Source organism: Geotrypetes seraphini, chromosome 7, assembly GCF_902459505.1.
Source record: "Geotrypetes seraphini chromosome 7, aGeoSer1.1, whole genome shotgun sequence".
Taxonomy (NCBI): Eukaryota; Metazoa; Chordata; class Amphibia; order Gymnophiona; family Dermophiidae; genus Geotrypetes; species Geotrypetes seraphini.
In genome coordinates this window covers 10,622,973-10,647,676 of record NC_047090.1, presented here as the reverse complement: position 1 = coordinate 10,647,676, position 24,704 = coordinate 10,622,973, and the positions used below count along the sequence as shown (strand labels likewise).

Below are 24,704 nucleotides of genomic sequence, written 5' to 3'. Positions count from 1 at the left end.
CTCGGAGGTCCACTGTCTGCATTACTGCAGCTCAAAATGCTTGGCCATGGCCCGCATGGACGGCTCCGTCAAGATCTTTAATCTGGCCGCCAAATTTGGCGGGCCTGATTAAAAAACTAAATGGGCCGGATATGGCCTGTGGGCCGTAGTTTGCCCATGTCTGGGTTAAAAGCATCTAATTGGTCAGAGAGAGATACCATGTTATGAGAGCTAATGAACAAAGATTGGAATGGAGAAGAGATCCCTCATTCTGTATTAGCAAGATTGGAAATATCTGTAGAGTGATGGGTTCCCTCGTGCAGAGTTGGAGGGGGAACCATGGTTAACGAGGCCATCAAAGTGCTATGAGGATCATGGTGGCATGTTCTTGTCGGAGTTTGAATAGAATTTTTCCTATTACAAGAATTGGAGAGAATGCATACAGAAATGTGTTTGTCCAGTCAAGAAGAAAAGCATCTGTCTTCCAACGATTGGGAGTGAACATTCTGGAACAGAAAACTGGGTGTTTGTGATTGTGAGAGGAAGCAAAAAGATCTCTATAGTCCCCCCAATCTGCAAAGATTTGACGCAAAGCTGTTAAGTGATCACTTGTGAAGAAGGAATCTGCTCAGCTTGACGGTCAAAAGGCTTTGTGTTCCGGCTAGATAAACCACTTTGAGGAATATGTTGCAAGGGATCACCCAGGACCAGATTTGAATTGCTTCCTGGCAAAAGGAGCGAGATTCTGTTCCTCACTGTATGTTCACATAGAACATGGCCACTTGGTTGTCTGTTTGGACCAGTGCAACTTGATTGAGAAGTTGATCCTGGAAAGAAGGAGAACACGGCGAATTGCACATAGTTCGAGGAGATTTAAGTGGAAGGCTTTTTCCTAAGAACTCCAGCTGCCCTGTGTATGGAGTCCATCGAGATGGGCTCCCCTTCTAAACGTGGACACATCTGTTGAGAAGCCCTCTGGTCAGATTCATCAGTGTTAACCACTAATGAAGGGCTTGACGATGTGTTGAGGTGGCTTGTATCTTGTGAGATAGGAGATCTGAGGTCTGTGACCATTGTGAGGAGAGTACCCATTGAGGGTCTGAGAAGTAGACAGGCAAATGGAATAACTATTGATGCACCATTTGGCAGGAGGTGATAAATCAAAGAGTGGATACTTTCTTGAAGATTTGAAGTGTCGAGTCTCTGCTGTGGTGAGAAGCACAGGCTTGCGTTGTGTGAAGGGCTCTGATAGACTCCAAAGTTTGATTGGCTGAAATGCAATTTCTGGTAATTGACTGCAAAACCCAGAGATTCCAGGAGACAGACTACGGAACTGATAGTAGATGAGCCTCCTGAGGTGAAGGAGCTTTGATCAGCCAGTCGTACAGATAAGAGAACTCATGAAAGTCACAAGAGCGGAGTGTTGCAGCCACTACAACTAAACACTCACTACAACTAAACACTTTGTGAACACTATGCAGAAGCCAGGCCAAATGGAAGTACCTTGTATTGGTAGTGACACTTACCTATCTAGAAGCGTAGGTATTTTCTGTGGGCTGGGAAGATGGAAATATGTGTAAAGGTCTCCTTGAGATCCAGAAAGCAAAGTCAATTGTTCTAATCTAATAGTGGTAGGAGAGTTCCCAGAGAGACCACGTAAAACTTCTTTAATATTTGTTGAGAATGGAGGTCTAGAATTGGAAATAGTCCTACAGTCTTCTATGAGAAAATATTTGGAGTAGAACCCTTGGCTTTTCTCTATAAGTTGGAAGAGGGCTGAGAGCTCTTGGAGAAGGGTGGTTTGCTGGGAGTTAAATATTCTGGAGGTGTTTGGTCTGATGTGATGAGGGTCTAGCAGTGTTGAAGTGAATGAGATGGCCTCCAATGGAAAGATCTTGAGAAGGAGGTTGTTGGACATTGGCTAGGCTCTCTAGAAAAGACAAAAAGACTGCTGGGATTTTTGTTGTATTTGAGGTTGCCTCTTCTGAGATCTCTGCTGCTTAGAACACCTTTATACAGGTTGTCTGGTTGTGGAAGACGATGGGGCATACCTGCACCTAAAGTAATAAGAGAGCTTGGGATTGTAAAATCACTTGGTAGTGTAAGGTTTGGAAGTTCTAGCAGAGGAAAGTGTGGACAAGGATTGTTTCAAGTTTATTAAAATTTTTGATTAATCGCTTAATCTTACTTCAAAGCGATGAACATACTTAAAAAATAATTAAACTTACAATATATTAAAAAGTAATACATTATTTAAACATAAACATTAAAATAAACTAGACTATATACAAACTTAACAAAACAAGAACAAAGAGGTAAAGGGGATTTGAACTACAAATTATTATAGAAAAGGAGGTCAGGTAAAAACACAGGGTTGAGAATTAAAATGAATGGTCAAATACAACATTATTAATAAATCCAGGATTAAGGATTCAGGATCATGTCTAGTGATGATCTGTGTGGCTTCCTCAATCTTTTCCCCAAAGAGCACATTGCCTAAACAGGGAATATTGGCTAGATGTTCCTGCACATTGGTATCTAGATCTGAAACCATCAGTCATGCCTGTCTTCTCATGGCAATCGATAAAGCTGATGCTCTGGAGGTGATGTCAAAAGCATCAAAAACAGATCTGACCATGTACTTTTGAGTTTCGAGAAGATCAATAGTAATATGCTGGAAATTGGGTAATTGGTTATTTGGGATGTATTCTTAGTGTGACAAACTTTGAACTAATGTCATATAGAAATTATAGCTAAAACTGCAGCTGGTCAGCATTGAGTTCTGAAAAAAACGATAGCCATATTTATCCAATATCCTTCCCTCCCTGCCTGGAGAGGTATTAGCGTACGTTCTGGAACTGCTAGCTTTCTTCAGAGTGGATTCCACCAAAAGTGGCAATTCTTTAACACTGCATCCTTTAAAATGTTATGGAATGGGAGTCTGAAACAATCCTTTGGTATCTGCTTATAGTTAGAGCATCGAAGAGTTCAGCTTTTGGCTCAGACTTTGACTCCAGCTTAATTGGAGGGTGGGGGAGGGGGAGGGAAGAGTGTGCACTTGACCCATTTGTCTGATTTAACTTGTAAATGAGAGGCTCTTTGGTGGGGATCTCATGCATGGTGGAGGAAAATATGGATCTGAAGAGAGCCCTTATGATTCTGCAGCTGAGAGTTCAGGGCATTCAGAAGAATGATTTGATAGGTCTGAATCAATCTTCAATATCATGTCATGGAAACCAGGATCTATGCTGTACCTAACATCGAGGTATTCAAGGTGGGGAGGAGAATCTACTGTGATGTTCAGGGGAACATCAAGAAATACTCTGAGATTTTCTGTGACCTTGATCCGAAATAGATGTTGTTCTCCTAGACCTCAAATGTCAGCAGTGGGAAGTACAAGACCTTGTCCTCAAGGATTGCTTAGAATGCTGCTTGGGCTGGTACTGGCTGTGTTATAGCCGGGGCTTGAGGCACCTGTGTGTTTATCATGGCAGCCAACTCCTTCTGTAAGATATCTCGCATCTGGTCTTGAAGTGAGGGCAATGGTACCATGGATGTCATTGGTACAGATGGTGCTGTAGGTTGTCTAAGTGAGACACGCTTCAGAGAAGACACTACTTGAAGAGAAGATGATCAAGCCTCAGTACTTCAATTCTTAGATTGTGTTGATGTGAATGACTGAGACAACGCTGATGCATGCTGAGACGCCTAGGCATCTTAGCTTTCTTTAATGGATCCAGATGCTGTAGTCGTCTCAGGATCTGATGCAGCCAGCCAATGTTCCCGCTCCAAATAATTTTTTGATCTGGAGCTGCCTTGCCTTCAGTAACCTTTTCTGAAGCTGAAGTCTACCCAGTGCTCAGGACCAAGACACTGAGCTATGTGGATCAGTGACTGAAATGGTCCTGTTGCACTGACTGCACTGCTTAAAGCCACTGGAAGGCTTTGACATGATGGGAAAGATTCCCAACGCTATATCAAAGGACTCTGGTCAAGGGAGGTCGAGTGAACTGGAACCTCAAAAACAGTTGATGCTCATGGCCTGAAACCAGACTCTGAATGGCCCAAAGGGAAAAAATTAAAGAAAAGTGAAATAAAATAAAAACAGAAAAAAAAGAAGTCAAGAAGGCACGGAAAAATTGAGGTTTTCACAAGTTTAGACTAACACAGCTCTTCAGTATTGCGAATAACTGAGAACTAACAGATCAGGTCTGCTCTGTCACAGCCACACATAGTCCCATGATTTTATGTATATACCCCCCCTCCACAAACAAACAGCAACAAAGCCATCTATAGAAAGAATAAAAACTGAACATAGTTCTTTTATTCCATACAAATATAAAATCAAAATCATAAGAACATAAAACTTACATATGTAACATGTAAAAGCTGTATCATGTCATTCATATAGTATCAAAAAATGTCAATGACAGATCAGATGCCCCAAAATATTTCATTGACCCCTACAAACTTGTGGCACCAAAAAATAGCAATACTCAATAGCTACACTCTTTCTCAATTAGAACATAGCATTCTAGAAAAATTATTTTAAGGCTCATCAGACTGCTAATCACATAATCTAATGTTAGCTATTTAGGTTCAGTCAGCGCTTATGGTAATTTTAAACACCTCATTTCCCTGATGAAGTAATGAAATGATTCTTGTTGGAAGAGGTGGCACTGCAACAATTGATAAAATAAGTTGAATACATTTCAAATAAATATAAAAAAAGTGGATAAGTGTAAGGTGATGCATGTCGGTAACAAAAATCTTATACACGAATACAGGATGTCTGGTGCGGTACTCGGAGAGATCCTCCAGGAAAGAGACTTAGGAGTACTGGTAGACAAGTCGATGAAGCCGTCTGCTCAATGTGCGGCGGCAGCAAAAAGGGCAAACAGAATGCTAGGAATGATTAAGAAGGGGATCACAAACAGATCGGAGGTTATAATGCCGCTGTACCAGGCCATGGTGCACCCCCACCTGGAATACTGCGTCCAGCACTGGTCGCCGTACATGAAGAAGAATCAGAGAAGAGTGACTAAAATGGTTAAGGGGCTGGAGAAGTTGCCGTACTGCAAGAGGTTAGAGAAACTGGGCCTCTTCTTCCTTGAAAAGAGGAGACAGAGGGGACATGATTGAAACATTCAAGGTAATGAAGGGAATAGACTTAGTAGATAAAGACAGGTTGTTCACCCTCTCCGAGATAGGGAGAATGAGAGGGCACTCTCTAAAGTTGAAAGGGGATAGATTACGTACAAACGTGAGGGAGTTCTTCTTCACCCAGAGAGTGGCAGAGAACTGGAATGCTCTTCCGGAGGCTGTTATAGGGGAAAACACCCTCCAGGGATTCAAGACAAAGTTAGACAAGTTCCTGCTGAACCAGAACGTACGCAGGTAAGGCTAGTCTCAGGTAGGGCACTGGTCTTTGACCTAAGGGCCGCCGCGTAAGTGGACTGCTGGGCACGATGGACCACTGGTCTGACCCAGCAGCAGCAATTCTTATGTTCTAACACTGTAGAAAGGGTCCAATGAGGTTTGTAGTCTAATCACATTAGATTATGTGATTAGTAGTCTGATGACCCTTAAAAAACATTGCTACGTTGTTCTAATTAAAAGAGTGTAGCCAAAATATTTCAGTCATCGTGTACCTCAGGGGCTTATTTAAGGAGATCAATACTTAAGTGGGACAAGACAATGAAACCCTGGGCTTCATATACATACAAGGGGAAGTAATTCTCGGTGAGTGACTTTTATCCAGTTTGATGGTTATTATACTGTTTTTGAAGAAAAACACTAGTATTTGAGTAGCAGCATTGTTGCTATTACCAGCAGTACACATTTTTCTTAATATCAAGAAATACTGTTTGAGGTACACACAAAGACTAGCCCTGATGCTTGGATTGCTCTTATTTCCCCTTGAGTGTAAGACAGCCCTGGGTTTTATCATTGACATGTCCCACTTAAGCATTTGAATACATTCCCTTAGGTGATGGATGAAGCATGTTGAGCCTCTTATCTGTCATTTACTTTTTTGATATTATATGAATATGATCCTGGCTTGTGTGTGTGATATATGTATGTCTTACATTTTAATGATTTGATTTTATGCTTGTAATAAAAGAACCTTGGTTAGTTTTTATTTTTTTAAATATTAAAAAATTATTTCTGCAGATGCCTCTACATCTGCTTTTTGGGTTTTATTTTTGGGGGTTTTCTTTTGCTTACATTGTATGCAGTGATTTTTACCTTTTGCTGGTTGAAGAATCCATGTGTGTGACAAATAGATCAGCCAGTCTTCAGACAATGCTAATGCATTTCAACATTTCATAGACACAAGTATATAAAGAGGAAAAAAACTGTGCTAGCTACTGTACGTGAAATAATTTAATAATTCTATAGCTTGGTCACTCTCTGGTATATAGTCATGCTTAATACTGCAACAGGCCACATATCTTCTGGTTTATAGCTCTTTCACCAACTGACAGAATGGGTTTCCCGTTCATTGAAAATATACTTTTGCAGTCACTAACTAAAGAAAAGCAAATGCAAGCAGAAAAACACATGCAAAGCATTTAAGTCGTTCCACTAAGTTGCCAGAAGAGTGTTTTCTCATTCTCCCACAGTACCATTCCATGAAAATAATGTGGATTTAATATATTAATATATTCCACAGAAGCAAGAATTCCATTCACAGAATGTTTATACTAAGCATAAATATCTAAGAATAAGGGGAAATCCAGGGAGATGACTAATGTGCAATTTTAATTCTAAAAACTGTCAGTGACAAAGACTGAGGACATCCCGCTTGCTTGGTTGTTCTACCTCCTTTTCAACCTCTTCTGTGGCATAGTTCTGGAGGAAAAATAAAATTTTTAATGTTGAGGGGTTCAAGTTCACTCAATATGTACTTACACAAAACACTCATAAAAAATAAAGAAGCAGAAACCCAACCACAATTACTTATAAAATTGTGCAAACTAATACTTTTCAGTACAACACACAACCCATTGCAGAAAGCAAGTTTGTCAATGCTTAAAATTTCCAAATAAAGGTTGTTTTTGCCTCTTTCATCATTTATTCTTTTTATGCTCATCTTCCCAGTTCTAATTATTCTAGAAATTATTCATTATAACACTGATATAAATGTACTTTGCAATCAAGTTATCCACTCTGTCAGCATTCTGAATGGCAAACTTCTGTAACTTTTATACCACAGGGCAAGAAAAAAAAGTTCTGCTATGATTTAACAGAGGAAAAATATTAGCAATTTTATACTGCTTGTGAAGTAAATCTTCAATAAATAATATCTAGAAAAGCAGACGAGTATAGGAAAGAAACTTTTTGGAGAAATAGATCATGTTAATATTTTTCCAGGCAGCCAAAAGAAACTTGGAGACACCCTCTTGACAAGAGCAAGCAAGCAAATTCTAAACTCTCATCATCCAGGCTGTAAGGACCAGAAGCTGGAGGCTGAGATGTAGAAGATACCCCTCATCTTGAGTGACAAGAGTCAGAAAACATTCCAGTCTTCCCAGTTCTTCAGATGAAAGTTCCAGAAGAGGGATCTAGATTTGCCTAGGTCAATAAGATGCTAATAGAATCACGGTCCCCTAGTTTCGCTTGAGGTTCAGCAAAATCTTCCCTATAAAGCAGTATGGGAGGATACACACAGAGAAGACCTGATCCCCAATCCAAATGAAAGGCATCTGATGCTAGTCTGTCATGTGATTTTCTACCAACCTCGCTACACTCATGTCACCCCCCTTCTCCTTAAATCACTTCACTGGCTCCCTATCCGCCTTCGCATACAGTTCAAGCTCCTATTGCTGATCTACAAGTGGGTTCATTCTGCTGCCCCTCAATATCTCCCCTCTCCTCATACACCTCCCAGAGAACTCCGTTCATCAGATAAGCTGCTCTTAGCTGTACCCTTCTCCTCCACTGCCAATTCTAGACTTTGTTCCTTTCATCTAGCTGCCCCCTATGCCTAGAATAAATTACCCAAGTTTGTCCATCAAGCCCCTTCCCTTGTTTAAAAGCAGACTGAAAACCCACCTTTTTGATATAGCCTTCAAACCTTAACCCTACTCCTCTGCCCTCCAACACAGCCAGTTGATTAACCGTTCCCTTTAACTGAATCAATGACATCCTGTTTGTCTGTCTTGGCTGTTTAGATTGTAAGCTCTTTCGATCAGGGATTGTTTTCTTCTTCTTTGTGACTCTGTGCAGTAAAAAGATGATCCAACTTATGGAACTCCTGGGTCCGCAGAACATAAGAGTAAAGAATCCTATGGATATCCAATTTGCACAACTGCCTCTGCTTCAATGAGCTCTCCTCACTACCCAAGATCAGGAGGATCACTGACTGGTTAACATGAAACGGCAAAACCACCTCTAAACATAGAATATGATGGCAGAAAAGTGCCGACGGCCCAACAAGTCTGCCCAATCATGATCCCTTCCACCCTCGAGAAACTATCCTCTATCATACCTCTGTAGCAACCCCACAAGTTTGTCCCATCCTCTCTTGAAGTCGAGCGTGCGAAACCACCTTTGGAAGAAAGGAGGGAATCAGCTGCAGCACAACCCGCTCCCTAGAGAACTCCAGGAAAGGTGGCCTACAAGAGAAGGACTGCAGTTCAGACACGAGTCTCGCGGAAGTAATGGCCACCAGAAAATCTGCCTTAAGAGTAAGGTCCTTCAACATGCAGGTGTTGAGAGGCTCAAATGGAGGACGAACAAGCACAGATAGAACCAGATTGAAATCCCAGGCAGGAACCGACGGCCAAACTGGTGGCCGAAACAATTTTGCAGCCCTCAAGAATTGAATAACATCTGGAACAGAGGCCAAACGTCTACCATGCAAAAGACGAAGCGGCAATCTGCACTCAAAGGGAGAACCAGGCAAGGCCTCGCTCCAGGCCATCCTGCAGAAACTCCAAGATTGTGAGGCAAAGAAGCGCAAAGGGGAACACCACTCTTCAAAAAGATGCCAAACATGCACATAAACCCAAGAGGTGGAAATTCTCAGAGACTCTATGAGAGTGGAGATCACCTTATCCGAATATCCCTTCTTCCTCAAGCGAGCCCTTTCAAGAGCCAATCCGTAAGACAAAAGGGATCTGGACTGAACACTGGAAGAGTCAGAAGATTGGGCAAGAGGGGCAGCAGGAGAGGATCTGCTACTAGCAGACAAACCAGATCTGCATACCTTGGGCGCCTGGGCCAGTCTGGAGCCACAAGAATTACACGGCCTGCATGCCAAGCAATCTGAAGAACTCCATCCACCAGATGCCATGGAGAAAAAACATACAGCAGGCTGTCCAATGTCCAAGCGTGCACCAGAGCATCCAGTCCCTCAGCCTGGCAATCCCTGTGCCGACTGAAGAACCTCAGCACTTAAGCGCTGACACTCGTGGCCATGAGATCCATGATCGGCTGACCCCCAAGCCTGAACAATCAACTCACAGGTTTCCAGGCTGATACACCACTCACTGGGATCTAGAACATGATGACTGAGAAAATCCACCTGGACATTGTCCTCGCTGGCAATGTGGGAAGCCAAGATGTCCTGAAGATGAGCCTCTGCCCATTCCATGAGAAGCGAAGTCTCCAGTGCCACCAGATGACTCTTGGTGCCCCCTGAAAACTGACATAGGCCACCGCTGTGGCACTGTCTGAGAAAACTCGAACCGACTTGCCCTTCAGCAATGATTGGAATTCCACCAAAGGAAGCCAAATGGCTCTGGTCTCCAGAACATTGATCGATCAGGAAGCCTCCACTGGTGACCAGCAGCCCTTAGCCGAGCAACCGAGACTTGCATCTGTGAGAAGCCCTGTCCACTGGGGCTGATCGAGACTCACTCCATGAACCAGATTGGAAGACTGGTTCCTCAGATTGGAAGACCAATCCCCGAAGCGGGCCAGGAGAGTTCAGATCGTGAATCTGTGGCAACCACCGCCGAAGAAGTGCAAACTGAAGAGGATGCATGTGAGCCTGAACCCACCGGAACACATCCAAGGAGGCCACCATGGACCCTAAGACCTGCAGAAAGTCTTGCACCAACGGACATTGGCAAACCACTAGTGTGAATCTGCATCTTCAATTTGCACACCTTGGCCTCTGGAAGGAAGACTTTATCCAAGCTGGTGTTGAAAAGAACACCGAGATACTCCAAGCGCTGACAGAGTCAACTGGCTTTTGGACAGGTTGACCACTCAACCCAGGGACTGCAGAAACTCTACAACCTGAGTCGTAACCAGGGCCTCTCCTGCAATGACTCTGCTCGAATCAACCAATCATTCATTCAGATAGGGGTTTACCAGAATGCCCTCTTTACAAAAGGCCACTGCTACCACTACCATAATCTTCATGAAGGTGCGCGGCGCCATAGCTAGCCTAAAAGGAATAATTAATAATAGTTATAATAATAATAAATAATAATAATTAATAGTAGTAGTAGGGACACGCTCAAAACTGATAATGCTCTCCCAAAATCGCAAAGCGAAGGAATCGCTGATGGGAGGCCCGAATGGGAACATGCAGATAGGCCTCCGTCAGATCAAGAATCAGAAATTCCCCAGGTTGGATATGAAAATACGGAACCCGGAGCGCTCTGTTGACACCTTTGAAATCCAAAATGAGCTGAAAAGACCCCTCTTTTTTGGGCACCATGAAGTAAATGGAGTGCCTGCTGGTTTGAATCTCCAGAGGCTCAGCAACCTAAGCAGTGTCTACCGAAAAGCCTTCATCTTCCAAGTTGCCTGATAAGGAGAGGAAATGATCTGGCAATGGTCATGAAAACTCCAAAGCATAACCATCCTGAATCACCTCCAGGACCCACTGATCTATTGTTATCTTGCCCCATCCCCGGTAAAACTCCCGCAACCGGGCTCTGATTGGAACTGGGGGAAGAACCCGAAAGAGTCACTGGGTTGGATGGGTGGTGGAGCAGGAGCCTCCAGAAGAGTTGCAACCCTCCCGCCCCAGCAGGCCCCCCTGAAAGGACTGCATGCATTAGAAGAAACGTCCTCTGAAAGGAAAAGAGGTCGTACCACGGCCAGGGCAGTACCTACGAAAGTCAAACTTCCTCGGGCAGAACCACTACACGAAGCCTAGCCTCCGGTAACCAAGGCACCTCAGAGTCACTGAAGGCCTGAACCAGCTTATCTAACTCCTCCCTGGAGAAAGGAGCCGCAAAAGGGAAACTTACTGAGCTTAGCCTTAGATGTCGCATCCGCCAACCAACCCCGAAGCCATGGGGTACAGCAGGTTGCTACACCAAGAGCCATGGATTTGGCCAAGCCATGCCACAGATCATACATGGCATCAGAGAGATAAGAAGCTCCCAGCTCATCTTAACCACTTTCTGGTCCACTAAAGACTCGTGGTCAAGAACTCTTTCAGACCACTGGAAACAAGCCCAGGCTACCAGACCGCCACAAATCACTGTCTGGACAGCCAGAGCAGTCACATTAAAACTTTGTTTAAACAAAGCCCCCATTTTAAGGTTCTGAGGGTCTCTCAGGGCCAAACTGCCTTCCACTGGCACAATAGCCGAGACCACTGCATTGATCACAGGAGACTTAAAGGTATCTCTATCCCCATCAGGAACGGGGTAGAGTCTGGCCATGGATCACGCCAAGTGAAAAGGTGCATCCGGAACTTTCCACTGAGCGTGCACTACATTCCGAATATCCTGATGCATAGAGGTGGTGAAGACAGACTGTGTCTGATTTCAAGAAAGCCTGGGATAGGCACGTGCGATCTCTTAGAGAAAGAGATAATGGTTACTGTGGAAGGGCAGACTGGATGGGCTATTTGGCCTTTATTTTGCTATCATGTTTCTATGAAAGAGTGGGATGCTGACTGGATCCCTCTTAGAAGAAGGTCCACAACCATATCTTTAGCTTCCTCTTCAATGTGTAAAACTGAAGACATCTGAAGAATGAGCTCCTGCAACTCTTCCTAATGAAAAATGCGCACAACTGATGCATCCTTGCCAACTGGCTCCTCTGAAAAGTCTCCATTTAAAACATCAGGCCCCCCTAACAGATCTGGAAAGACATTCCCAAGATCCAAGTCCTTGTCTGGAGAAAACAGATCAGCCAGAAAAGAATCCTCGTCCCAACACACCTGCAGCCACTTGAACGATGGCCGAGGAGGCTGGATAGAGGCAGCCGCAGCAGGAAACTGAAGGGGGTGGATGTGGAAGGGAAAAACTCCCCAGATGACCTCGAGACCCAGGAACTGAAGCAGGACCCCCAGCTGCCTTGCATATGGCTAACACAAAATCTGGGCAAAAATATCCTGGCAGCAGCCCAGAAATCATAGCAGGAGCAGAGGACACATTTAAGACCTATTCTTGTTGTTCTAAGATAGGAGGAAGGTCGCCTGAGGCTGTGGGGAAAATGGACATACTTCCAACCAGAACTGAGGGAAGGGCCGTCAACAAACCGCTACCTGAAACAATATGTGGCACTGAAGCCAAACTCAACCCTGCTGCTAGATAAACTGCCAGCCACCCCAGCTGCAACAGTAAGGCAATCCCCAGCTTCCCTGGCGGTCCACAACACCGAATCTGCCAGACTGCTGGGAGATGAGGAAACCCTGGCATGGGCAGGAGAAGCCCGGGCATCACCAGCGTCTCCTGCCGATGTGCTGTGCACACGTGACGGGAAGTCTGACACGTTGACATTCAAAGCCAGGTCCCCCTCGATGCTGCAGGAATATTTCGTGCATGTGCCAGCTGAATCTACTGCTTGACGTCCACAGAAAACATGCTTATGCTGCTTTTTCGAACCGCTCATAATGAATGCGGCAAAAGCCCACACACAACGCCGTACAAAAATGGCGGCCTCAGGACTACTGTATGCTCCTTTTATTTCGTGTGTCCCTTTTTTTAAAAAAATTTCTCACAGCTGACCAGCTATCTCAAGAAAGCAGACCCCACTGGCACTCTAAACTGCAGTCTGTGCCTAACAGGTGGCCAGGTGTACAGTTGAGGCTCCTCAAAATTCAGAAAACCTGGGGGGAGGGACTCAACCCTTCTTAGTGTGGCACTCCCAAGGTCAGTAGGACCCCCAAAAGGGTCCCCTAAGTTCTGTCCGGACAGCAAAAGGGACAAGATTCACTAAATCAGATCCAACAGCAGACTGCACAAGCTTACCACTCCACCTGGAGTGGAGACTATAGGGACTGCACAGCCCACTTGTATTATAGCCAAAAGTTATCATCTGTCTCCATCTGCTGGCAGAGGAGCATAAACCCCATCTGTTTATGCTGGTCTGGCTCAACCTTCTAAATCTAATAAAGAAAGTTGTTAATTACTACTAAAATTAACTGGAGCTTAAGACAATTTGTGCAAACCATTATGTCTTCTTTACTGAAGTGATTTTACACTTTTTGGCATCCTTCTATTCGAATTTTTGCACAGCGAGCCTAATGATTAGAGCAGTGGACTGAAAACCAGAAAGCCTAGATTCAAAACCCACAGTGGCAACTTGTGCAAGCCACTTAACCCTCCAATGCCTTGGATGTGCTGGGGACAGTGCTAGAATCCCACTCCACTAAGGGTCTGCCATAGAAACCGTCATGCTTGTGACAGCCCCCAAAATACTATCAAACAAAAATGCAGTTGCTGCCAAACCATAATTTTATTCATAAACTTCAGCCAATTGAAACCAAGATTGTAGAACATTTTATCAAAAAAATGGTAACCCCCCAGCTTATCTTCTTGGAGGTAGGTGAGCTAAAGTTCTTTAAGTGAGGCATGCTTTTCAGCCAGCTTCACTTGGATAACTCAGTTCCCTGTTTCAAAGAATGAAATGAGGTTCCATACTCTGAGGTAAAATTAACAATACCAACCTTACCTGTATATGTTTGGGTCTAGAAGCAGTGCTGTGTCTTTTGGTAGCTTTGACAAATGCACAACTTTTGTCTTTAACTGATGTCTTTCATTTTCATTTACCCATACATCAGGAAGGCTATTGAAAACAAACAAAAAAAAGCACACACACCAATGAGTCAATCTACTATATAACAGCAGTTCATATTCTTCAGTCCCTGTGTTAATATAGGTGTATGTGAATGGGGAAAGGTTGATTGTTTGGGCAGTTTAAATGTTATTTTTTACTGCATCATTTAAAACGTTCTCTACAGAGAGCAAGGAGTGCTACAGTCACACTGTTTGTGACATCAACAGGGATTAGCTTCCAAAGTTCAGATCAAACAGAGAGACTTTCTCTGGTATGAAGATGCACGAAGATACTGTTAAGGGAAGCAGTGCAAAAGGGATGGAGCTTGGCGCCAATGCTGTTAAGAATCTCCTCAAGAGAAGGTGCAATGTAGACTTAACTGACTTGGTTTCAAGTGCTGAAGAAATGAGACAAAAGTGTTACAGGTCCTTAGAGGCACTTATCTCAACACTCAAAGCACATCAGTGAAAAACAAGTCATCCAGATCTAAACTGAAGAGCCTCAGCGCACCTCCACCCCCACTCCTTTCCAGCCTCTCTGCAGACTCAAGATCTCTCTCACAGCTTCATCCTGTGTCCAAACTGTGAATTCCTTAAATAGACACATGGTTTAGACAGGGCTAGACCTCCCTCACCAGTCTCAAAATCTCCATAATGGATAGATAAGACCATTCTTGGGATTCCTGTCTAAGTTCTCTTCACTGATTTTCATTATCTTGAGACCAATGAAGAAGATAGTGAAAATATTTCTGGTGAAGCTTGATATTAACAATCCTGGGTTACACTGCAGAGGTCTAGTTAAAAAAAACTTTAAAATAATTTTTGTGATTCTCTAATAGAAGAGCTTTTTTGAAAACAAAACAAGTTGCATATCAATTTCAAATCAATCAATTCCTATATAATCATCATCAAGATAAAGATAGCTTTCCTTCTGGATTGAAGGGGGAATCCATGTTACTTTTACTAATGCTGCATGACATCAAAAGTGCTATGTGACTTCTCAGGTCAGTGTATGATATGGCATCTAGCAAAGCAGCCATACTCAAAGCTTCTGCTCTCAGAGAGGATGTGCATGAGTGTATTCTCCTGCACCATTCCCAGTCATGGAAATCTGTAATATCTGTTGCATCATCAAAACGGGTAGTTTCCAGATATAATTTGAAGAGGTTTTTTTCTCCCTCAAAAATATTTTGTAATATACTTACATGTCCTCTGGTGTCCAGTGAAGCAGAATTTTTATCTTCCCAGAATCCTCTTTTCTCTTTGCCATTACCTAACAGACAATGCAAAAATTAATTTTGAAAAATCTGACATGTACATAGATCCATCTGTGGTAATTTCAGATTCTGTTCTCCCATAGCCCCAACATAACAAGAAAACCATAATCAAGACACAAGCTTTGCTATTTTATGTTCATGTAAACCAGAGTATAAATACTGAATGAAAACCAGAAGACCCATTTATTCTATCCAATTTCCATTCTTGTTATCAACTTCCCTGCAATAAGGATCCTCTGTTCTTACGCCATGCTCTGAGTCAGACACAGTTTTTCTTTTACTACAGTACTCCCCGGAAATTTGCAGGGGTTCCGTACCAGGAACACCCGTTAATTTTGATAAACTGCGAATTTGGTTTAAGGGGCTGATTGAAGGCAGGAGAGGGCAGCTGGGGTGCCAAAAATCATGTGTGGTATTTTCCAACTGCCTCTTCCTGGTACTAAAGTCAGGCTACACCAATCAGGAGATGCTTTGACACGCCAGATAGCGTATCAAAGCAGCTCCTGATTGGTGTAACCATGACTTTAGTACAGGGCGAGTCTCCTCAGTTCAGATAGCTAGCAGAGAAGCCAACCAGGGGAGGTGGGTGGGTTGTGAGAATAGCTGCCTGCTGTCCCTGGATAACAACTGTTACGGTAAGTAACTGTGCTTTATCCCAGGACAAGCAGGCAGCCTATTCTCACATATGGGTGACCTCCAAGCTAACCATAATGGGATAGTGGGAGCGTTGGCAACTTAGGAGAATAAGTTTTGTAATACTCTCTAGCCAAAATGGCCATCCTGTCTGGAGAAAACATCCAGACAATAGTGAGAAGTGAAAGTATGAACCGAGGACCATGTAGCAGCTTTGCAAATTTCCTCAATAGGTGTGGATCTGAGGAAAGCCACTGAAGCTGCCATTGCTCTGACTTTGTGGACTGTGACTCGACTGTAGTTGTAATCCAGCCTGGGCATAGCAGAAAGAGATACAAGCAGCCATCTAGTTGGAGATGGTACGCTTAGAGATTGGATGTCCCAACTTGTTTGTATCGAAGGAGACAAAAAGTTGAGGAACAGTTCTGTGTGGTTTGCTGCGTTCCAAGTAGAAGGCCAAAGCACGCTTACAGTCCAGAGTATGAAGAGTTGATTCTCCAGGATGAGAATGAGGTCTTGGAAAAAACACTGGAAGTACAACAGATTGGTTGAGATGAAATTCTGAAACCACTTTAGATAAGAATTTAGGATGAGTACGGAGGACCACCTTGTCAAGATGGAATATCGTGAAAGTTGGATCAGCAACTAAAGTTTGCAGCTCACTGACTCTTCGAGCAGTTGTGAGGGCAATGAGAAAGGCCACTTTCCAAGTGAGATATTTCAGATGAGCCGTAGACATTGGTTCAGACCAGTGGTCCATCACGCCCAGCAGTCCGCTCATGCGGCGGCCCCCAGGTCGAAGACCTGTGCCCTAACCGAGACCAGCCCTACTTGCGTTCGTTCTGGTTCAGCAAGAACTTGTTCAACCTTGTCTTGAATCTCTGGAGCGTGTTTTCCCTTATAACAGACTCCGGGAGAGCATTCCAGTTCTCCACCACTCTCTGGGTGAAGAACTTCCTTACGTTTGTACGGAATCTATCCCCTTTTAACTTCAGAGAGTTCCCTCTCATTCTCTCTACCTTGGAGAGGGTGAACAACCTGTCTTTATCCACTAAGTCTATTCCCTTCATTATCTTGAATTTTTCGATCGTGTCTCCTCTTTTCAAGGGAGAACAGGCCCAGCTTCTCTAATCTCTCACTGTATGGCAACTCCCCCAATCCCTTAACTATTTTAGTCGCTCTTCTCTGGACCCTTTTGAGCAGTACCATGTCCTTCTTCATGTATGGCGACCAGTGCTAGACGCAGTATTCCAGGTGAGGGCGTACCATAGCCTGGTACAGCGGCATGATAACCCTCTTTGATCTGTTCATAATCCCCTTCTTAATCATTCCTAGCATTCTGTTTGCCCTTTTTGCTGCCACTGCGCATTGTGCAGACGGCTTCATTGACTTGCCGACCAGTACTCCCAGGTCTCTTTCCTGGGGGGTCTCTCCTAGTACTGCCCCGGACATCTTGTATTCGTGTGTGGGATTTTTGATACCAACATGCATTATCTTACACTTATCCACGTTGAACCTCATTTGCCATGTCGCTGCCCATTTCTCGAGCGTGGTTATGTCACGTTGCAGATCTTCACTATTCTGTATAGCTTTGTATCGTCTGCAAATTTAATCACTTCATTCGTCGTACCCATTTCCAGATCATTTATGAATATGTTGAAGAGCACAGGTCCAAGTACCGAGCCCTGCGGCACCCCACTAGTGACATTCTTCCAGTCCTAGTATTGTTCATTTACCCCTACTCTCTGTTTCCTATCTGCTAGCCAGTTTTTAATCCACCTGAGTATTTCACCCTCTATTCCATGGCTCTCAATTTTTCGAAGTAGTCGTTCGTGCGGAATCTTGTCGAACGCCTTCTGAAAATCCAGATATACAATGTCGACCGGGTCTCCCTTGTCTATCTGCTTGTTTACCCCCTCGAAGAAGTGCAGCAAGTTCATCAAGCAAGATCGTCCTTTGCTGAAGCCGTGCTGACTGGTCCTCATCAGTTTGTGTCCGTCATGGTGATCAATTTATCACTGCCTCTATCATCTTTCCCGGTACCGAAGTCAGACTCACCGGTCTGTAGTTTTCCAGATCTTCTCTCAAACCTTTTTTGAAGATTGGCGTAACATTCGCCACCTTCCAGTCTTCCGGAATCCTTCCCGATCTAATCGACAGATTGGCTATTAGTTAAAGCAGTTCAGCTATAGTCCCTTTCAGTTCTTTAATGACCCTCAGATGGATGCTATCTGGTCCTGGGGATTTGTCGCTCTTAAGCCTATCAATCTGCCTGCATACTTCTTCTAGACTAACTGTCAACCTTGTCAGTTTCCCGTCTTCGCCTCCAGCGTATAGCCTGTTGGGTTCCGGTATGTTGTGTATGTCATCCTTGGTAAATACAGATGCAAAAAATGTGTTCAGTTTATCGGCGATGGCTTTGTCCTCCTTTAGCACTCCCTTTATTCCACTATCATCCAATGGTCCCACCGCTTCCTTTGCAGGTCGTTTCCCCTTAATGTATCGAAGTTTTTCGCCTCCTTGGCTATTTTTTCCTCGTAGTCTCTTTTGGCTCCTTTTACTACTTTATGGCACTTGCGTTGATGCTGTTTGTGCTTTTTCCAGTTTTCATCCGTTTTTGACCTTTTCTATTCCTTAAATTAAGTCTTCTTGTTTCTGATCGCTTCCTTCACTGCTACAGTGAGCCATGCCGGTTCTTTAATCTTTTTCCTCTTTGCTCCCTTGTTGATACGCGATATATATAGATTTTGCGCCTCGGTGACTGTGTCCTTAAAAAGGACACGCCTGCTCTAGCGTTTTAACAGTGCTTATCCTCTTCTTGATCTTTTTCCCCACTATGAGTCTCATCCCTTCATAATTTCCTTTTCGGAAGTTCAGTGCCGTGGCTGTCGTTCTGGATCTATGTTTCGCCCCTGCATCTATGTCGAATCGGATCATATTGTGATCACTGGCTCCCAGCATCCCCTCTACTTCTACATCATGCGCCTGTCCTCGTAGTCCATTTAAAATTAAGTCCAGAATTGTATTTCCTCTCGTGTTTTCCTTGACAAGTTGTTCCAGGAAGCAATCGCCTACAGCATCCAGGAACTTGGTCTCCCTACTGCAGCTGGAGGTGCCTAGATTCCAGTCTATTCCCGGTTAGTTGAAATCACCCATGATAACTGTGTTGCCTCCTTTGCAGTTGCGTTTGATCTCATCTATCATTTCTCCATCCATTTCTTCGGGCTGCCCTGGGGGGTCGATAGTAGATGCCAATTTTCATTTCCAATCCATTTGCTCCCGGAATTTTGACCCATAGAGACTCATATCAGCGCCTCATCCACACGTTGACTGCTTGCAGCTCCATCTGCCTCTTCTCATCTGCTCTGGGTATCGGCAGGATCTCCGAGAACACTACCCTCGGTATTCTGGTCTTCAGCTTCCTTCCTAGCATCCGGAACTGTTCCTTCAGTACCTCCCTGCTGTAATTCCTGTTGCTCACGTTGTTAGTTCCCACATGGATCACCACCGCCGTATCTTCCTCTTTCACGCTGTTGATGATCCTGTCGATGCGGCTCACTATGTCTTCTATCTTGGCTCCTGGTAGGCAAGTCACCAGCCGATCCTGTCTTCCTCCTGCTATGTGGCTGTCAACTTGCCTGATGATGGAGTCCCCCACGATGATCGCTGTCCTGTCTGACTTCTCTCGCCTCTCCAGCCTCAGGTCGGTGTCCCTGGTGTACGCCCATCTCTCCAGCCGTAGGTCCGTGTCCTCTGTGTACTTCCATCTTACCTCAACCTGGTGATGTCTTGCATCTTCCTGTGGGTTCCCTTCGCTGTTTCCAGGTGTCACCCATTTCTTCCTTGTGTTTGCCCTCTAGGTGGTCCTCACTCATTGTGGGTGTGTCCCGGCTGTTCCACTGTTGCTGGTGATTCTTCACGGCCTCTCTGTACGCCTCCTCGATGAATTTCTCTAACTTGGACTTATTTCTCGCCTTTAACGCGCGCCTTCGACACGCGCCGAACGGCTGCGCGCTGTTGGCCCCTCCCCTTTTAAGGGGGAGCTCTGGATCTGAGCGCCGATGTCAGAGGGGTGGGCGGAGCTACCTCTCGCCGCTGGTCCCTCTTGCCTTCCTCATGTGCTGAAGGATTTCTTAAGAGTGGATTCAACCAGCAAAGACTGGTATTGCAACTATGGCTTATCAAAGCCCGGACACAACTGTATTCTGTATAGTCTATTTTTCTTGGAGCTATGGGAAGTGTGAGAGTTTCCCAGGTCTTAAACATAGCTTTCTTAAGTAAAGTAAGAAGAGGTAATTTGAGCTCTTTAGGAGGTTCATCAAAATCTAAAGCCTCAAGGAGCTCTGCTCTCAGTTCAATGTCTGACTCCTGCCTAACAGGCAACGCTTTTTCCATCTGCCTGATAAATTTAGTGAAAAATAAACCTTCTGGAGGGGATCTGCATCTTGGCAGAGGAAGAGATGGATCTGATGGGATGCCATACTACTCTGGAGCTGATGTGTGTTCAAGATTAGAATCAGTATGGACAGAAATCTGAATCAACTTCCCCCATTCCAGGAGATTCTCTATAAGGAGAAGATGGATGCTTCTTGGTTTGTGGAGTATGACGACAGTGAAAACGTCGAGAACTCTTGCGATGATATCGGTACCGGTCAGATGAAGATGACGGGATAATCGCGTGCCAGACGTCAGCACGCCGACAATCCAGCGCCGACAATTCAGCGGAAGACAGAAGCGCGCGGGGGGAAAAATAATTTTAAAGAGCTCCGACTGGGGGTTTGGGGTGGCAACCCCCCCACTTTATTGGTTAGTGTTCGCGCTGCCGTTGCGGAGGGGTGAAACCCCCCACATTATAGAGAAAACGGAACTTTTCCTGAAAAAAATCAGAAAAAGTTCCGTTTTCACTATAATGGAGGTTTCCAACCCCCTGAATCCCCCTCCAACAGCAGCGCGAACACTAACCAATAAAGTGGGGGGTTTGCCACCCCAAACCCCCTGGAGCTCTTTAAAAATTACTTTTTCTCCCGCGCGCTTCTGTCTTGCGCCGAAATGTCTGCGCTGGATTGTCAGTGCGCTGACATCTTGCGCTCCACTGTTTATGAACCGAAGACGACGTTTGATGTCGAGAATGTGTAGATCTTGATTATGTTGAGGTGAATGCTAATCAGTACTGTGCGATGCTTTCTTAGATTTACTGGAAGACCGGGGATGTCGATGTCTGTCGAGGCTTACTTGGAGAGTCAAATTCAGTACCCTGGGGCCCCAATGTGGCATGCTCAGTCTGGGCCAGTACTAAGGGAGTCAGTACAAGGACCAGTGCTGCATGTACTTTAAACAGCACAGCCAGCTCCCTTTTGAAAAACTCCTTAAGCTGGTACTGGAAGGACTGCACCAGTATAATCAGTGCTGCAAGGTGTTAAAAGGGGGGGGGGGTGACCTCAATGAGGAAGCATACCCTAAAGGAGACACAGCCTGCATTGAAGATCGATGATGGTATCAATGCATCAAGGAACTCAATGCTGAAGATGCCTGTGACACTGGCTGAGAGGAGGACAGCTTCTTAGCAGGTTTATCTGATGCAGGGCAGTGTCGATGCCAGTACTGTTGGTACTGATGGCATCGAATTGTCACCAAAGGCCATGGTCAGTCCAAAAAGCTTCTCTTGCTGCATTTTTGTAAGGTGGAACAATGGATACAAGTGTCTACTCAATGCTCTAGCCCTAGATACTGAATGCATCAGTTGTGTGGGACAGTGATTGATATGGCTCCTTGGCAAAGAACGCACTTTTTGAACCCGCTAGAAGGCCTCGACATGGAGGAAAAATCTTGGCAGCAAGGTCAAAAAATGCAGTGGTTGCAAATTGAGACTGAAAAAGAAGTGAGAGAAAAAAAAAAAACTCACAAGAGGGCCCAAGGCCTAATTCTGAGGAACAATTTTTAGGGATGTTGAAACTTTGTTGAGAAAATGAACCGAAGTTAAAAATAAAGAAGATAAAACAAATGTTAGATAAAGAAAGGAAAAAAGAAAACAAGTCGAAAAGGCCAAAAAGATAGTTGACGGGAAGGCAACTCGTATGGACTGAGTCCAAACACAACTTCGCTTTGTGGAAAACAAAGAACTGAAGAACTGCAAGCTGACATTGGGTGGAAAGGCACTTGCGCGTGCGGGCAGACTCAAAGTTTCTTAAGAAGTTTAAATTGACAGCACACTTTTAGCACTGTCTGTACCGGGCTCCATGGATGAGGTTATTCACACTTGTGAAAATATGCTGCCTGCTTGTCCAAGGCTAAAGGAATGTTATACAGACAGGATAGAGCATGCTCATTCTTTATCAGAAAGGGAAATCAGGAAAGGTATACATATTATAGGCCAAGGGTCCTCATATACCAGTCCTCGAGGTCTACAACCCAGTATGGTTTTCAGGATTTCCACAATGAATATGTATGATATCTATTTACATTTGAGAATCCCTGCTGTAGGGTACCAGCATGCAGTGTAACTGCAAATCATTAGAATAGAACCAAAAAGTGAGTTTTAAGAAAAGATTTACCTTATATACTCAAATATAAGCTGGGATTTTGGGGCCCAAAAATTGGCCCAAAAATGGGGGGTCTTGTTTTATATTTGAGCCAATACACTCCCTTCCAAAATTATTGCAGGCCGCCGCCGCAAGGCTCTGCACCCTGCCGCCCTCCCTGTCCTAGCCTCATAGCTCTACTGCCGATCGCCGGTGGAGGTGCAGCGGGCAGGAGCTAACTTTCCAAGTTCCTGCCTCACTGTTAACTGGCTACCGTGTCTTCGGCTGCTGAGAAGCACGAGCAGGCGCATGATTTAGCGCTGCTGCTCAGTGCTGAGCGGCTTCCTTAATGGTTCCTGCAAATTTTCAATGTCAGCAATGATGGCTGAATCTGTTGCAATAACAGTAAGATGCTTAAGCAGCTGGACATATGATGGAAGGATGTTGCAGATGGTAAGAGTCTCACCAGCAGACAAGACTCTTATTGCCACATCAAAGGCAGACAAAACACAAATGATATCATTTACGAGCATAGTTCGTTCCAGAAGTATGCTTGTAAACCAAATTACTTGTATATCAAAGCGAGTTTCCCCACAGAAAGTAAGGGAAACTCGCTTGATTCGTTCCCCCCCTCCCCCCCGAGGACAGTGGCACTGCTCTACCCCCCCCCCCCCCGAGAACCGGCATTGCTCCCCTCCACTCACGAAGGCCCCCCCCCGTGTGATCTGCCACCACCCCGCTCACGTTGCCCCCCCACGCTGCGATCTGACATCCTCCTCATACCCATCACCCACCCGAACTCATCACTTACCCCCCATCTGGCACCCGGCACTGGCACCAACGCACAGGACATGCCAGTGCCCGTAGATCTGTCCTCCTGTTCGCTGGGCCTTGAGCATCTGCGCATGCTCAAAAGGCCTTAGTTCCTGCTCTCTCCGAGATTCTCGGAAATCTCGAGAATCTAGGAGAGAGCAGGAACTAAGGCCTGGCATGGAGTGAGGGGGGCTGGGTATAGAGCCTGGCAAGGAGTGAGGGAGGCTGGGTACAGAGCCTGGTAGGGCAGGGAGTGAAGAGGGTTCGGTGGAGAGCTTGGCAGGGAGTGTGTTGTGTGTGTGGGAGGGGGGGCTGGGTGCACAGCCTGGTAAGGAAGGGAAGAAGGCTGGGTGCAGAGACTGGCAGGGGAGAGCGTGAGGGAGGGGACACTGGGTGCAGATCCTGGCAGGGCATGGCACGTGAAAATTAAGCTCCCGCCTTATATTCGAGTCAACCATTTTCCTCCTTTTTGGGAGGAAAAATGGGGGGCCTTGACTTATCTTCAGATCGACATATTCGAGTATATACGGCAGTACTCCTCAGCTTGGAAAAAGACAACAGAATGCTTATGAAAGATTTATAAAATCATTAAGTGAGGTGGAATGATTTAATTTTTTGAACACCATAAAAACAAGAAGTACGTCTATGTAAGAATGTTGAACAATTTAGGCGACTGCTTAAGATTCATGTTTGCAAAGGAGTTTTGTTGCTAAGCAAGTTATTTATGTCCATGTAAAAATCTGAAGTGTTTTAGACAATTGTTTATAACTATTTAAGTTGGGAGGGATGTTTTAATGATGTTTGTGATAAAAGAAAATACATTTTATCTGTTAATGCATATAGTTATAGATGTTGTGATTGCATTGTGTTATTTATAATTGTGACTTGCCTAGGTGATAGGTAGGCAAGAAATTAAAAAAAACACCACCACAAAAAAAACTCTCTATGAAAGTAATGAATGGCAGATTGAAAAATCATAGAACATTTTCTTCATGCAGTATATAATTATGCTATGAAATCTATTGAAATCCACTATCAGGTATAAAAAGCCTGATCACTGGTATTACCGCTCATAAGCTGCATGAAATATAATTGGAGGTATCCACTTTGAGCATATATCACCAATTCTTTTCTTCTCTCGACTGGTTGCCAGTCAAATGGAAACTATAATTCCAAATAGCAACAGATATTGCAAAGGCGTTGATAAAAGAAGCTCCTCTGGGTGTTTCTTCTGCCTTGAAGGTTTTACTTCCTCGATCATTATGCTCTGAAAGCCAACTACAGTAAAATATTTCCCTGGCAGAAATTCAAAACAGAGCATTCTCTATTGCTGGATCTCTATTATAGAATTATCCTCAGCTTTATGAGCCTCTTATCCCAAATTTAGAAAGCAACTGAAACCTTATTTGTTCCTCCAGGAATAAATATGCAGGACAATGACAAAACAGCCTGACTGTGCATGAATTTTGAGGAGTCAACCATTTAAAGCAGGACAATATTTGATG

At 44.4% G+C, this 24,704-nt stretch overlaps 1 protein-coding gene across 3 annotated transcripts in view; it reads right to left on the bottom strand.

Annotated features, from left to right (window-relative positions):
* Positions 1–6,351: 6,351 nt before the first annotated feature.
* Positions 6,352–24,704, bottom strand: part of AEBP2 (AE binding protein 2) — a 95,912-nt gene continuing 77,559 nt past the window's right edge. For all 3 annotated transcript variants that reach the window (XM_033953483.1, XM_033953484.1, XM_033953485.1), the window contains 3 exons: positions 15,164–15,231; positions 13,855–13,968; positions 6,352–6,834 (listed from right to left, as the gene is read on the bottom strand). In XM_033953483.1, coding sequence (XP_033809374.1) covers positions 6,801–6,834; positions 13,855–13,968; positions 15,164–15,231 — 216 coding nt within the window. In that variant the 3' untranslated portion in view covers positions 6,352–6,800. The remainder of the gene's footprint in view (positions 6,835–13,854; positions 13,969–15,163; positions 15,232–24,704) is intronic.